Source organism: Phyllopteryx taeniolatus, chromosome 1 (assembly GCF_024500385.1).
Source record: "Phyllopteryx taeniolatus isolate TA_2022b chromosome 1, UOR_Ptae_1.2, whole genome shotgun sequence".
In the NCBI taxonomy this organism is placed as follows: Eukaryota; Metazoa; Chordata; class Actinopteri; order Syngnathiformes; family Syngnathidae; genus Phyllopteryx; species Phyllopteryx taeniolatus.
In genome coordinates this window covers 33,302,175-33,318,880 of record NC_084502.1, presented here as the reverse complement: position 1 = coordinate 33,318,880, position 16,706 = coordinate 33,302,175, and the positions used below count along the sequence as shown (strand labels likewise).

At 40.0% G+C, this 16,706-nt stretch overlaps 1 protein-coding gene across 8 annotated transcripts in view; it reads left to right on the top strand.

The window, feature by feature from the left end:
• Positions 1–16,706, top strand: part of src (v-src avian sarcoma (Schmidt-Ruppin A-2) viral oncogene homolog) — a 66,972-nt gene that overhangs the window by 14,694 nt on the left and 35,572 nt on the right. The window contains exons 1-2 of one of the 8 annotated variants that reach the window (XM_061790257.1): positions 2,870–3,073; positions 5,159–5,306. The exons of 2 other annotated variants lie outside the window; for them this stretch is intronic. Coding sequence is in view for 4 of the 6 variants with exons in the window: in XM_061790204.1 (XP_061646188.1) it covers positions 13,092–13,125 (34 nt within the window). In the remaining 2 variants the exon portion in view is untranslated. Of the gene's footprint in view, positions 1–2,869; positions 3,074–5,158; positions 5,307–12,981; positions 13,126–16,706 lie in introns of those variants that run through there. 5 more of the 8 variants (XM_061790248.1, XM_061790204.1, XM_061790212.1 and 2 more) reach the window with 5 other exon arrangements.

Sequence of the window (16,706 nt, the reverse complement as noted above, 5' to 3'; positions counted from 1 at the left end):
GGATATAATGTAATTTATTCTCCAGTGAGCGAACGTTGGAAAGGAAGATAGGTAGGTGCGGTGTTTGCAAGGTTTAGCTGTTGTTACTTAGCTGTTAGCCCATCGTGACAACTGTACTTCCGCATGTGGCTAAACCGCCCCCGTTTGCTCGTCTGTCGGCTTGAGCTGCTTAGCGAGTCTGCTGCTTCGTAGGCCACTGGGTCTTGCTGTGAACGTCTTCGCACTCACAGTCACACCTACGGGCAATTTAGAGATTTCAGTTCACCTACCATGCATGTTTTTGGGATGTGGGAGAAAATGGAGTACCTGAGGAAAACCCACACAGGAAGTGGGAGAACATGCAAAGTCCACACAGGCGAAGCCCGATTTGAAACCAAATCCTCAGAACTGTGAGTCAGAAACGCTAACCAGTCACCCACCATGCCACCCTATTTATATACATGTGTGTGTGTGCGTGTATGTGTGTATAAACAGTGTTTCCCCTTCCTGATTTCGTTTTTTTTTTTTGCATGCTTGTCACACTTAAATGTTTCCCATCATCAAACAAATCTAATTTGTCAAAGACAAAGTCGTTTTTAAATGAAGGGTTTTATTAAGGGAGGGAAAAAATCAAAACCTAGATGACCCTGTGTGAAAAGGTGATTGCCCTCTCTGTTGAAACATAACTGGATTATTATACCTGAGTTCAATTTCTCTAGCCACACCCAAGCCTGATACTGGCACACCTGTTCTCAATCAAAAAATCATTTAAATAGGACCTGCCTGACAAAGTGAAGAAGACCAAAAGATCCTCAAAATCTAGACATCATGCCGAGACCGAAAGCAATTCAGGAAGAAATGAGAAAGAAAGTAAGATCAGTGTGGAAAAGGTAATAAAGCCATTTTTAAAGATTTGGGACTCCAGCAAACAACACTCAGAGCCATTATCCACAAATGGTGAAAATATAAAACAGTGGTGAACCTTCCCGGGATTGACCGACCGACCAAAATTACCCCAGGAGCACAGTGACGACTCATCCAAGAGGTCACAAAAGACCCCACAACAACATCCAAAGAACTGCAGGCCACACTTGCCTCAGTTAAGGTCAGTGTTCATGACTCCACCATAAGAAAGAGAGCGTGCAAAAACAGCCTGCATGGCAGAGTTCCAAGATGAAAACCAGTGCTGAGGAAAAATAATATTAAAGGTGAAGTAACCAGTCAAGGAAAAAAACACTTTTTTGTTATATTTGTTAAAACTTCGTAAAACATTCTTTATTATTATTTAAATGATCTTTTGAAAACTCATCCCTCTCCGGCCTCATCTAATGCCTCAAATACAATTTTTATTATTAAATTTGAAAGGCTCCGTGACCGATAGAATTGTCCAAATAGACACTGTACAGACTGGAGGCTTGGCCTGGGAGTGTATCAATCATGTTCCCATGTACGCACATTTATGCGAGAAGGAAGCCCTGGGAACAATGATGGATGCGGAGGCTTTCGACGGCTATCCCTCGTTTGCCAACAACTGGGTCTTCTAAAACAAGGAAAAACAAGCAGAGCGAAGAGACCAGAAAGGTTAAACAGATGGAATCTGATAGAGAGAGAAACAAATCTAGGATACACATTGGGCCTACTATTTGAGAGGTGGCTGGAGTCAACTCAGTATCCCTAAGAAGGACTTGATGGACATGGGAGCATTTCTACTCGACGGGTAAGTATATCACATGCTTGTATTTTCAATTGACTGTGCATTCCCCAAAAATATAACTTTGAACCGGTAGCATTAGTGTTATACAGCCACGCTTGTGTGTGGCACGAGCTAGTTTAGCCATATAGCATCGTTCGCTGACAATACCGTAGCGAGAATTATAACAAGCCATAGCTGCTGTCGGAATGACTTTGGGTAGTGTTCAGAGTGGCAGCGCGCACTCCAATTTCTATGAATTTGGGAACGAGCCATTGGCAGGGATACGTCAGTGCTTCCGCCATATTGAATGTGTCAGTTCAGCCTGTAAACATCCGGCCACTCTGTCTCCTCAGTCAGAGCGGCGCTGTGAATAACCGAAGGGCAGACTCCAACAACGCTCTTGAGTTTCCAAACGTTCCGGAGTGTATCGAGCGCGCTTGGAGTAAATTTCTGAACGTCCCCTTTGTAATCGGTGCTAATAGCAGCATGGAGCAGCACAGGAGATTCATCCCGCTCTGTAAAGGTAACAGTGTGGGTTTGGAATGAGGTACTTTGGAAAAACCTCAACAAAAAAGGGGCAACAGGGTCATTTAGCGTGACAATAACCCTCTACCAACTAAAGGTTGTACTTGAATAGCAGCCTGTCCTAGTGGTAGCAACAACAACAAAAGAGCAGCATACAGCGTGTATGAGAATGAGCCAACATGGTCTTTATATTTATGATGAAGACGTTCGTGCTTAGGTACATCGATTAATCCCGCTCTTATTGTAGTGATAAAGTTGTGCGTCAACTTTATGATGAGACAAAGCTAACTCTGGCCATGTCTGAAAGCCACATTTTTGCAAACTATGCTTCACTTTGTTGTAGAGGAATTGTTGTTAAAACAAATCCCAGATAATTATTGTTATTGTCACAGATAATGCTGCAAACATGCTTGCTTCTGCACAGATGGAAAATGTAACGCACTCTAGTTGTTTTGACTTCAAATGCAACTCAAGGATAAAACGTAAAAGCACTTGCACGACAAACGGAATATTATTATTGTATTGACGTCTGCTTGGCATATTTTCACTGTCAGATCATTTTGAGCTCTTTCTCATGTATTTTTTCCTGATACGTATTCATTTATATTACATGATATATAGAGATTATTTTTTTCTTTCCGTTTTTACATTTTGTTTTTGTTTGTTTTGTAGTTATGCAAGCATCCATCAAGCTCGCCTTAGAAAAAAAGTGTCAACTATTGTTACAGAAGAGAGTGTCAGGAGTCTCAGAAGAGTCTCTCTGACCGGTCAATGGTCAAATTAACCAATAAAAATAAAATGGAATTACACGTCTGAGAACAGCTAAGGCCGGATGATGTACTCAGGTGTTGCCAAATCAACTCAGCTGAGGCCAAGGTGAGTTTTACTTCAACCTTATGGCTGTCTCAAGAAATAATAATGTACAAATGTGTATAATGTAATTATAAATGTCCATACTTCATGACATTACTGAGTAAAGACATTTGTTTTAATTTCTCAATGATGTCCGGTCTATTTGTAGTAATTTTGATTACTTGTACGTTTGTCGAAATCTGATTAAAAATGTTTAAATTATTATTTTTTTTAAAAGTATTTAGGCTTGTGTGTGAAATGCATTTAATAGTTATCTAAATGTGAGATTCTTTCTGAAAGACACTGCCCGATCAAGATTGGAGTGGCACGAGCCAGTGCTGGAACACCGGACAAACCTCTTTGAATGACGTAATTGAACCATGCGTATATCCAGAGGTGGTTCAAATATTGTACTCAAATAAGAGTACTCTTACTTTACAATAATATAACTCAAGTAAGAAGTAGTCCTCCAAATATTTACTTGAGTAAGATTAAGAAAGTACTCAGTCAAAAACCTACTCAAGTAAAGAGTAACTCGTGAGTAACTCCTGATTTTAAAAAAATTCAAAAAAATCAGAGCATGAACGTCAAATATAATTCCAAAATAATAATATATGGGAATCCACACACACCTGCCACTATTTCAATTTTAAACTGCGTGTGCATGTGCGTGCGTTTGTGTGTGTGGTAAATAAAATAAGGTTCAAATGGATCAACAAATATTTCTAAAGTAATATAACATGCACGTTTACTGGAGCAATGCTTTGAAAATATGAAATGTGGTTCCTCATTGTCTGCTTTGTCTGAATCCTATGTAATGATCACCAAGATATTGGTGATAGGCGGCATTGGTGGAATTCTCTGTTGTTCTCTCCAGGGTTACAAAGTTCATCAGCTGTCCTGTTGTCATTCCACATTAGTCTGCCACTGCATAAAGCTCCCTCATTCAAGATGGTGTCCATGAGATTTGTCATGTGTCTGCAGTTATGGCAGACACCATTTTGTTGATCAGGGGCTGAAGAGTCAGAGGAGCTTCCCCAAATGTTTCGTGGTGGACGTCAAAACATGGAGCTGGGTTCACGCCGCATAAATTTCTTTATCACAAGATGGGATGACTCTAAAGTCAGTCTGCCAACTCTCTCTAATCAGCATGACATGCTGATTAGATTTTGTGTTTGTGAAACTGGCTTTGCATTGTTAAAAATATTGCATCTATCCTTACTGATGTCCACAGATAAAACCCGGTGAAACAAGTATTTTATAAAATTCCCTCATACCGTCCCATCAACAAAAATTAATGAATAAATACGGTACAATTTTTTTTCTGTTTTCATTCTTGTACACATTTACACACAGGCGTTTTAAAAATTTTTTGTCACGGGCCACATTGTAGTTACAATTGGCCGTTATGACTGGAAATGTTTAATTGGCTCATCATATTAACTATACATATTCAACAAATTGATGGATAACCTGTTTTGAAAGCACAAGTCAAGGATAATATGTTCAACTATTCGTCAAGTTACTATAAGAAATGGGTTTGGTAACAATGGTTTTGCGGCAGCTCAACATTTTTTACATATGACAATTTGGAAGTTTTGGTCCAATTTTTAGCAAGAATCATGGTAGTTGACACAATTTGCTCTCACCTGTGCTTTACGGTTTCTAAAAACGTGCTTGTGTGTAGGGTTGCGCATCGTTTGAATTTGAGCGATACCGGTCCTGATTCCGGTTCCTTATTTCGATTCCATTTCCAAACGATTCTCGATTCTGATTCTTTTACGGGGCTGGGTCAAAAAAGTTGGTATGGTTTAAATAAAGGGTGTCGAAATTATGAACATCAATTTTTTTAGCAGCCCGCAGCATCGACTAAAATGAACATTTGACTCAGGGTTCTTTATAACAAGTATCAATATCAAACCTATGAACTAAAAGGCAATGTGTGTGGAACTAACCCAATTGACTTAAGTCATTAATTAATATTTCAGCTAAAAGTTAAAAATAGCATTGTTAAAATCGGTATTTGTGACTCTTTTATCGTCAAATGGTTTATATGTGCAAGTTTTAACGTGACTTCCTGTTTTAAGCTTGTAGCCTTTTATTTTGAAGGGTACCGGAACTCAGCATTTTGGCACGAGAAGTAACTTCACACGGCACCCAATTGATTGAGAGGCTCGGAGCGGGAGGGAGCACGTCAGACGCTGCACATCGTGAAAGCCTCCTTTGCACAATATAATCTTATTCCAAGTGTCGACTGGTAATTAATTTTAACAAAGTTAACACGCACTTTTGTTCGTCGCCACCACCGTTGCACGTCTTCGCGCGCGTTCTTTGTTGGTTTTTTGCCACTTCTTCATTAGTTTTCGCCACTTCTTGGGGGTCTGTGGACTAGGCATCAAAACTGGGAACCGAAATTTTAAAACTTTAACGATTCCGGGAGAACCGGAACGTTAGTCAATTCTTGATTGCCCCTCCCCCTGTCAATGAGTGTGTACAAATCATGTGACTATTATACAGTACCTAGCGTACCTCCTCCTTTGCTACCCAGAGATGTAGGGGTTTCAGTCGGCCGCGGTCACCAATAGCCGTCCTCTCCTCTTGGGAACTCTGAACAACAAAGGATATAAATTTACCGAACATTGCCTCTGTACTATAATGTGGAGTATTGATATTTATAGCGTTTATCAAAGCTACTTATTGCTAAAAGGGGCAAATAATTACAATTGTTTTGTTGAATGTGCCATTGGAAATGAATGCGCATTTTTTTGGCGCAAAACATGGAATTGTGGATAATGTGAAACTGTTGCGGCATAGATGAGTAATGCCACGCGAGGTGTGAATTTTTCGACCATGTCGAAGTTGGAACGGAGTGAATCGGATGTATCGGGTTTGGCTCTTATAAAGCGTTCACATACAAGCATTTTGATTTTTCTTTTTTTTTTTTTTTTTTTTTTTTTTTTTTTTTGCTGGGGGGGTGTTGTCTATTAATACAAACAGAAAAACAAAGCCTTTATAATTTTAGACACATTATGTGTTAATACCCTTGGCTTTAATGAAGATCAGAACACATAATACCCTTGGCTTTAATGAAGATCAGAACACATTTCATGTCACATTAATTGAGAAACCCATAAAATTACAAAAAGTTCCCATACTTTCCCTTGCCACTGTTCATGGGAAATTCTGAGTTCAGTATTTTTTCACAAACATAAAATGTGTGCATGCGCCAGTAGCTATGTATGTATTTAAATGTGGTTAGAAATCATTCAGTCAATTATATTTACCAAGGCCAAAATTCTTGATTCGAAAGCACTACCTCCTAATCATGAACTTTTTGGAGTTTCGATAAAGTTCCCCAGAACATAATTAAACCCTGGTTCCTGTGATCAGTACACACAAGTGGTCTTCTGAAGGTTGCTAGTTCCTGTATTAAGTGTGCAAGTCTGAATTGGGCACTGTAAATCCAGCCATGGATGTAAAAGTGTCGTACCGTAATTTCTCGTGTATAATGCGCACCCCCAAAGTTGACCTCAAAATTCATGAAAGCCTTTCTACCCATGTATAATGCATTTTTACAATACATGATGTTGCTTCTACCCATATGATCAAAACATTAAGCGTTATCTGTATTTTTGTTAGTTATAATTATTCTGAGGCACTTTATTTGAACACGTAATATTTTCTTTTTTTATTTACTTGTTCTTATTTTGAAATAAGCTTTACTTTTTTTTAGTAAATTAGAAAACACACAGTTGTGCTCATATGTTTCATTACCCAGGCAGAATTTGTAAGATGGGTACAAATCTAAAGAAAACGTGAAGGAACAGGCGAAACAGTTCTTCTTCTTCTTCTTCTTTTTCTTTTCCTTTCGGCTTGTCCCGTGAGCACATTTAATTTTATTTTTAATGGGATTCAAATTAAACGGTCAAACATTTCAGAAAAGCATTATCATTACATTTTCTCACAGCTACCAAGGTGAATGAGGCCTGTTGAAGCAAGTAGAGCTTATTTGAGCTGGGACTACAGGGGGGGAAGCAACAGATGAGAAATTAAATTTAATACAATATGAGTCGGCGGCACGGTGGCCGACTGGTTAGAGCGTCAGCCTCACAGTTCTGAGGTTCAATCGCCGTCCCCGCCTGTGTGGAGTTTCCATGTTCTCCCCGTGCCTGCGTGGGTTTTCTCCGGGCACTCCGGTTTCCTCCCACATCCCAAAAACATGCATTAATTGGAGACTCTAAATTGCCCGTAGGCATGACTGTGAGTGTGAATGGTTGTTTGTTTCTATGTGCCCTGCGATTGGCTGGCAACCAGTTCAGGGTGTACCCCGCCTCCTGCCCGATGACAGCTGGGATAGGCTCCAGCACGCCCACGACCCTAGTGAGGAGAAGCGGCTCAGAAAATGGATGGATGGACAATAAGAGTCAGGCTAACTTGTTTACATGTCCACTTTCAGTCCAGCTAACCCAATAATTAAATTTTCTTGAGAAAACCATGCAGTGAGTGTGCTGCAAGTTGAAGAGACTGTGTACCAAAAAGAACATTTAAGACACACCGTTGAGTTACTTAACTTTAGTGACGGCACAGGTGATCGCGAAAGCTGTGTGGGTGTAAATGTTAGTTGTCCAAACATGTCTTGAGTTCCTGTGTGTTGGTTCAGTGAGGAGAATAAGGGAACTTGGTGACATTTAACTTGGACCATTGCTAGTGTATAGTCATTATTTGTTGAGACAGGATAAAGAGAAGTTCTGACACCCATCAGACTGGTCTATCCAGTCATGTCATTGCAAAGACAGTGTTTGTCTGCAGGCCCGGTTGGAATGTCGTCGCAGGGTTTGGCAAGTATGCTTAGGAAAAACATGCCGATAATCAGGACGCGAACAAGAGCTTTTGGATGTGGCAATTGAAGGTGGTGACCAAGGAAGCCCGCCTGCCTCCCCACCCCCGCTCCACCCAGTAGTTTTGTAATTACATGGAGGGTATTAAGATGAAGGAATGCATGCAGTGGGCTGACATGAGGATCACATGCACACACACATGCACAGACTTCCTAATCTGTGATCCCCATGATTTGGCCAGTCCTCTACAGAGCACTCCACAGATAAATACTAAAAAGGACCAGATTTGTCCCGCCTGGATGCAGCAATCCAAAGGCAAACGTAAGCTTGTCCGTTTGCATTTTGACCACAAGAACAAGCTGACAAACTAGTCTGTTGCTTCCACTTCAGCTAGTCCGCTTATGACGTGTGCTTATGCAAATAGACGCCATGAAACCAGAGTTATCTGCACTTCAACTGGCGGTTCATTTAGTCGTAGGAGGAACCTCATTTGTTTGTTAAAGTAGCGAGAATGTGACTTCCATAACGACTGCATTGTGGACGGTTTTCATTTCTAAAACGTATTTTCTTTACTTTGTGTTTTATGATAAAATGGGCCACAACTGTGACTGACATTTTGCAATTTATATTATTTGTCTCATTCATGACACAAAAATAAGGAAATGTACTCCAAAAATGTTCTAGGATTTATTTTCAAAATAATATAAATGTGTAACTTTAGGCAGTCTCCGCAAAAACAACTGCCTATCCAGTAGTTTGAGCTATTCATTTCCTCTTATTATTGCTGTATAACTAATTAGTACATCCTGAAAACTACAATGAAACACACCATTCAACTTCAACCTTTCAACCAAAAACAAAAGGCACCAATTGCTTTTAATTATATTTATATATAATTGAATTCGGATTTGTAAAAATGTGTTTTATACTTTAACACTCAGTCTTTGATAACAAATGTTAGTAGTAGTGTTGGAATGCGAGTCCGAGTCTCACCCCTTGAGTCGACTCCTTCTTTTGGAATAACTAAGCCAAACAAACAACAAAAGACACATACACAGAGTTAAACGTTTGATGCTAACTGAAAACTGAACTCTTATGAGATATTCTGATGTCCATCCATCCATCCATCCACTTTCTGAGCTGCTTCTCCTCACAAGGGTCGCAGGCGTGCTGGAGCCGTCATCGGGCAGGAGGCGGGGTACACCCTGAACTGGTTGCCAGCCAATCGCAGGGCACATAGGAACAAACAACCATTCGCACTCGCAGGCATGCCTACGGGCAATTTAGAGTCTCCAATTAATGCATGTTTTTGGGATGTGGGAGGAAACCGGAGTGCCCGGAGAAAACCCACGCAGGCACGGGGAGAACATGCAAACTCCACACAGGCGGGGCCGGGGATTGAACCCGGGTCCTCAGAACCGTGAGGCTGACGCTCTAACCAGTCGTCCACCGTGCCGCCCTGATCTGGTCAGGGTCAAAATTAGTTTTGGGTTGATTAAATTTTACCACCACTGGCGTTTAACTTCAGAGGTTTAACTGTCTCAATCAATGTTGCCTAAACTTGCCTCTTCACAAGTTTCACCATCTGTCAGTCTGACTTGACTTTGTTTCATCCTCACAGCGGGTAATATCTTCTCATTAAGTCTGCATACAAAAAAAACCAAAAAAAACATCTGAAGCAAGTTTGACCAATTTTGATGCCCCGATAGATGAAAAGAATCTTTACAAATTGATGAAGAAAGCTGTTGACTTAATTGCCAAGATTATACAAATCTGGACTGGTGGTATGGGCTGTGAGTTTTAGTGTGTGTGTGTGTGTGTGTGTGTGTGTGTGTGTGTGTATTCCATTGAAGGTTGTAATTTAGTTTTTTTTTTCAGGTTGAGTGTCCAAGTAAAACATTTGTAGGTGGGGGACCCCAAGCAGTGAAAGACTTGTTCATAGTCAACCAATGCCCTGAAGACTCCAAAGATTTGGCGCTCTTTGCCAGATCTTATGCATAATTAAGCAAACCCTTCCCCAACCAAGCAACAACATATTGCCACGGATTCTTGTGCAGCCCATCCTTCCTCCATTGTAGCTTCTTCTTCAAGCCCTATTAGGCCAGAATGAGGCAAACGTTATTCGCTAACAGACGATAATGCAAATCTTGCTTCCGCTCCGTCCAAACGCAATATTGCTAGTCTTCATTTATTTGCATTTCCTGCATGCTTTTCAAGCCAGACAGCCCACAAGCTACAGGATTGTTTTGTGTCTTCTGCAGTGAACTGAAAAGGTTTGTGTGGAAATGAAATGCAAAGAAAAGACTATGTTGTCAGATTTACACTGGACCCTCTATCTTCAAAGGCAGTCAGCGAATTTTGAAACTGTTTTTCCCATAGGAAATAATGGAAATGGTCATCAGCAGTCATAAAACATTTTCCTTAAGCAAGGCAGTTCAGTTTTTGATTGTTAAAATTGCTTCAGTTTGAAAATATTATGGGGTTAGCATGGTGTAGTCTTGGTTAAAATGTCTGCCTCACATTTTTTAAATCTCTGATCAGGCCCTTCCTGTGTGGCGTTTGCATGTTTTCCCAATGCTTGTGTGGGTTTTCTTCAGGTATTCCAACTTCCTCCCATATTCCAAAAGCATGCATGTTAAGTTCATTGAAGACAATTGTCCGTAGGTGTGAATGTGAGCGTGACTGGTTGTCTATAAAGTTGTGCAGTTAGTGACTGTTGAAGAAATTGAGACAGTTAATTTTTCAACCAGCGGGGAGAGTGCAGTTAGTTCAGTACGAACTCATTTGCTGAAACAAGTCGCGGTAGAAATCAAAGCAGGAAGAATTAGTGAGCTAGACTAACGTAATATTGCGTTTCCATTCCATAATTCTGCTTTTCTTTGTTTAAATAAGTCTTTTTTTTTTTTTTTTTTTTAAAAAGACTTGCTGGAATAACAATTTCTTGGAGTAAAACATTGTTGCCATTTGTCCTCATTTGGGTCGTGAATGGCCTGGAGCCTTTGAACGGAAGTTCATGAACTAGTTCATATTTTGTGCGAAAGTACACTGAACTTAGTTAATTTTTGCCTGAACGTCATTGAGAATGCGCTCATTCTGCCATCTATGAACAGTTTTTGAACTACAGTTCATTTTCATTCAAAAGTGCCAGCCTTTATTACGGACTTCCAGGACAAAACCCGGCTGAAGAAGCTATAGACGAACCTTCATATATCGGAGATGAACGCCGTATTTGACAACCGCCATTCATGTTTAGATTCGGCAGGCACATTGCAGCAGCCTGTGTGCGCGAGGTGCGTTCAGGGACACTGTGTAAATGGGTGAGTGAATGTGTTCTCTGGTTGTTTTGTAATACAGTACATCATTGTAAAATGGATTACTAGGGAAATTATTTGTATTATGTTATGTAATATAAGAATAGATGAGATAAAATATTTTGTTAATATAGTCAGCCAGAGCTGCAAGGAATGCAAAGTTAGCAAGCTCCTTCTACCATTGTTCCTGTCATACTGTATTGCGTGTATTTGTTTGTACATTGAGGACAAAAGTCCTGTTTTTGTTTTTATTCCTTATTGGAGATTCATAAATGCCCGTAGGTGTGGGTGTGAGTGCGAATGGTTGTTTGTTTGTATGTGCCCTGCGATTGGCTGGCAACCAGTTCAGGGCTCCTGCCCGATGATAGCTGGGATAGGCTCCAGCACGCCCGCGACCCAAGTGAGGAGAAGCGGCTCAGAAAATGGATGGATGTTCCCCCAGTAATGTAATTGATTAAAATTACATTAAAAAAAATAAAAATTTCGTTACAAGTAATTAATGATTCCCCAGCACTGCATATACACTACATACATATACATACATACATACAGTAAAGGAAGCTTAACTAAGTAAATAATACTAATAATAATGACATCAAAACAACGACAACCAGTAACCAGTGACTGTACAGCCGAACAACTTGCAGAATGATTGAGTCTCAGTTTATTTTTCATTTCTTTGGATTTAGCAACCTTATGGCAGAGGGGATAAAGGAGTTTTGGAAAGCGGTTTGTTTTCCGCCCCAGCACATAATTTCGCTGACCTGAGGGCATTATTGCAAATGCACTGCCAAGTAAATGATCGAGTTGGGTTAAAAGTCTATTTATGTTCTATTTATAGGTCCTTAATTAATATTCAAAAAGATAACCCAAAAAAATACAATTCATTGATAGTTTTCTGGTAATTTATTTCTGTTAAAGAAGCTTCCTCGAATGTCCAAGTTCTTAATTTCACACATTTTACAGTATGTCATATTAAACAGTACGTGACTCAGACTTCTCGTCATCAAGTACGAGTTGATCTTGAGTGAAGCAGACATTGCAATGAAATGAAAGGGATGCATGGTATGCGCGGCAGGCCGAGCATCCTATGGGCCCACTTGTCACAACAGCTCCTAAATCAGCTGTCCCGGGCCTTCTCTGAAAATGTGCCTTTCATAGCAGACCTCCCTGTGGCTATATCTGTCCACCATAACGCTTCTTTGGATTAGTGTAATCATATTCCCACACTAAACTGTGATTACAGCTCCTTCATGGATGCTATATAAAGCATAATAAGAAGAAAAAAGATGCACTGATCCAAAACTGCTCTGTGTGTAATTTTTTATGAACCTTTAAAGCTTGGCGTCTATTATGTTAGCCAGCCTTAGCTGTCAAGTTCAACCTTCACTTAAATAACTGAACTGACTTCACTGTAGAGCAACCAAATAGATATTTATTCCAAAGTACAAATTAGAAAACAAAAGCTTATATTGGAATGCATGTAAATCAATTTATATCCAACAAACCAGGTTTGGCCTTGGTGAAGGTCTTTGCTGTACTGAATGGTGTTCTAGTTTTTCTGATTGCTTTCCCTACAATCTAATAAATGATCAAATCAATTACAGTTTTTGAATTGGAATGACTGATGGTGTAACAGTTGACTCATCTGACTTCCATGTCAGCAGTGTGGGTTCAATTCCCACTCAGTGATGCTGTGAATGTGAGTGTAACAGTAACAGTAACAGTTGACTCATCTGACTTCCATGTCAGCAGTGTGGGTTCAATTCCCACTCAGTGATGCTGTGAATGTGAGTGTGAAAGGTTGTGTGTGTCTACATGTGTCCTGTGATTGACTGGTGACCAGTCCGGCCGGACTGGGTGGAGTCTGCCTTTTAACCGAAGCCAGCTGGGATGGGCTCTATGCACTACCCAGTGCAGGAAAGCGGTATAGTAAATTGATGGATTATTTGAATTTCTGTATTATCAGGAATTTTTCCACAGGATATTTTTCGAAAGTGGCGTACAAAAGGCTTTAGGCTTTTAGCAAATAGGTTTTTGTTATTGTTATTTCTCCACAGTTCAGTGTCAAAGCTCTATAGGTTTTTTTGCCCATCACATCCTTGTCCTTTACTGTGTCTAACACAAGGTGGCAGATGTAACTGAGGTCCAAAGGTGTAGTCCCTCTTAGGATATGCTTACAGACAATGAAATGTAAAAAACAGCAACATTTTTTTCATCTTTGCATTTTACATAGTGTTCACAGAGGCCTGCGAAAACAAGTGTAAAAATGCATGCCAGCCCAGTAGTTGATGATGTTGCTTGATAAGTAACGCTACACACCAACTGCTTGTCATTCTGGGTCTAATGCAAAACTATCTTTTGAGTAGCTTTAGTCATTGTACGTATGAGTTTTTGAAGGGTGAAGTCTTTAAGTTATGTGACTCTGTGGACACATCAGTGGTGTCGTAACTTTACACTTTGAAGAAGTATGATAGTGTAAAGGGGTGTCACGATTTGTTTTTGCACTGATTCAATTTGTATCACGATTTGTGTTTGCCGATTAGATTCAAGAACGATATTGGTTCATTTCGAACAATACGATCCGAAATGATTCAGTGGTTTGAAATGGATTCACTAACTTTATAGCCAAAAATTCAACCAGTGAGACTGAAATAAATACAGCGCAGGTGAAATTTCCTGGATTCCTGTTGTTTCTTTAAGGGAGTCAGGTAAAATTAATTGTCATTAAATTTAAAGATTTTCCTGATGTACTTTTGCTGTTTTTTTATTTTATTTTATTATTTATCTAGGAATTGTCCCATTGATCTCTTCTTCCAGGTAGGGCATTCCTTTACAATAAAACAGAAGAAAACAAATTGTTATTTATATTATTTCAGCTATTATTTTATTGGTTCACTTAGTTTTTTCCTCAAAGAGATGTTTAATTGGTGTTAGAATTATGAGGGGGTCCTTGGGAAAAATGTCTCCACTGTAAGAGGTCCCGGGACCCAAAAAAATTGAGAATCCCTGTTCTATACAGTCAAATACTAATGGCTAAAAATTAAGCACGGTGAGGTTACCACAAGGAAATGCTTTTAGGAATAGTGTTAATAAAACTTAGAGCTAGTAAACAAGTAACAGACCTGGAGCCTCATGTATAAAAGGTGCGTACGCACAAAAACGTGGCGTACGTTCTTTTTCACGGCAAAGTTCAGATGTATCAAGAGTGAAATGACCGTGGAAATGTGCGGTGCCTCACGGCAACTTCATGGCTGGCGTACGCACGTTTCTGCAGCTGTTGGTTCTTTGGCGACACTTAGAGGTGATGCTGGGAAACTGTTATAACAAATCTGCACATCAGAGACACATGATGCACTGATAAACAATTAATGGCAGACAACATTTGATTTCAACAATGTAAACGAGCCAAGGACTCAGAATTCATTTGTTAACCAGTGTATTTAATGAATCACTCATATTTGTAAGGTCTCTTAATTGATCAAGGTGATCATTTATGCTGCCTATTGCACTCCCAATCGCTTCTTGTGACTCAACCACATGCACTGAAAAAAAGAGTCCTTCGAATTTACTTAATTTGAAAATGTACATTGGTTGCACATGATTAAAATGTGTTAAAATGACTTTTTTTTTTTTTTTTTTACGAGAACAGGGGTAAATTGTGATTTTAACACATTTTAATCACGTGCTACCGATGTATATGTTCAAATTAAGTAAATTCAAATGACTGTTTATCAGTCTGCACGGGTGCAGCAGCAGCTGGTTGTTGGAGCGTCGGAGACGCTGGGGATGCCGGAGGAGAAGCCAGGAACCATGCATCAGTTGCACATGATTAAAATGTGTTAAAATGACACTATTTACCCCTCTTCTCCAAAAAAACGTGATTTTAACACATTTGAATCATGTGCAACCAATGTACATGTCCAAATTAAGTAAATTCAAAGGACTCTTTTCAGTGTGCGTGTCCTCTGCTGTGTATTAAAATAATAAATTGAGTAATCAAACAGGAGTCAAAGTTTTTGATATCCTCTTTGATATGCTGATGTGCTTCTATTTGAATTCAAAACATTTATTACAAATACCATACATACATCATTTACGCATGAACCTTCATCTCATAGGGCTGAGTGTAGGTTACTGTATGAGCAAATGTGTCGCGAGTTATAAAAATACATGGTATTAACCTTGTGGGGTGATCATAGTGAGCCATGTGTCCTCCCACCACCCCTGAGAGAGCAGTGTCACCCATGATCACAGCGACTTGCTCCTCGAATGGCGTGAGGCCCTTCGCGCCGTTTCCTCCGCGTGTTTTGGCCACACTTTGGCGGTGGGCAGCTGTCTTCCGCTTCGCATCCACTTTAATGTCTGACCACTTCTTTTTTTAGTTCAGCCTGTGTGTCCACAGCATTGACAACCGCACACACGCTGTCCCATTCGCTCCTCTTTCGCTTGTTGTTAATGCCGGAGGACAGCGTGCCAAAAGAGGATTTTCTTGTGCACCTCCACTTCATTGAGCAACTTCACATTCATAAAAAATATTTTTCTTCATTACCTTGCTTATTCTCCTTTTTTTCAGATCATGCAGAGATCGGGATCTCAGGTGCAGGATACATTTAAACATGATTTGCATATTTAAATGTGGGCGTGGGCATGGAGGGGTCGGCTACTCCAACATGTGCGCTCAATTCTACGTTGATTGGGTTGTACGAAGGAAATGTGCTTGGATTCATGTATGCGCACCAATTCATACATCTGGATATTTTTGTGCGGACGACGTTTTCTGGATTTGAGCGTACGCCATGTTTCAGTAGGAAATCCACGCAAGTCTTTGTACATGAGGCCCGTGCTCTTTGTAACAAACAAACTGAGGCTTGAAAACAGCATCCTGTAGTTGATGTTCTCCTCTTTTGTCCCACAAAGTTTCAACTCGTACTATGCTCTTTGTTTTAAAAGGTACAAATATTTATTCGACGGCAGCACTTGTTCGCACATTCAGCAACGCTCTTAGCATTTTCACACGATAATCACATTTTTTTCACTCACATTTGATCTCTGCTGAGCGATGTGTTGACCACAAATGCGCCTTTATGTTAGCGGATAGCGAGCTAAGCTAAGCTCACGAGCTTGAAAGGCTTCAACGTGCACGACGAGGTGAGTCACACACGCATGCAGATTTATAATATTTTGCTCACTGCCTTCTCAGCTTACAACCAACAGACAAACAAGTGTCTTAAACGTCAATATAAGGGCTTAAAAAAACAGCACACACACATACTGTGGTGTCTCTGTCTAACTAGGGGCACTACGGAAACAAGTGACTCGATGTGGGATGTAGAATAGGACACGAGGAAAAAAAGAGATGAAGAAGAAGGTAGCGTTGTACTAACTGCTGTGTGCTAACTTAAAAATAAAGCCAAGTAAAAGGAATTACAAACGTGTTTCTTGGAAATACGACACATACACACCTCCATATAAAGTCTGCTGTGCGTAAATCCAATTATTTCCGAG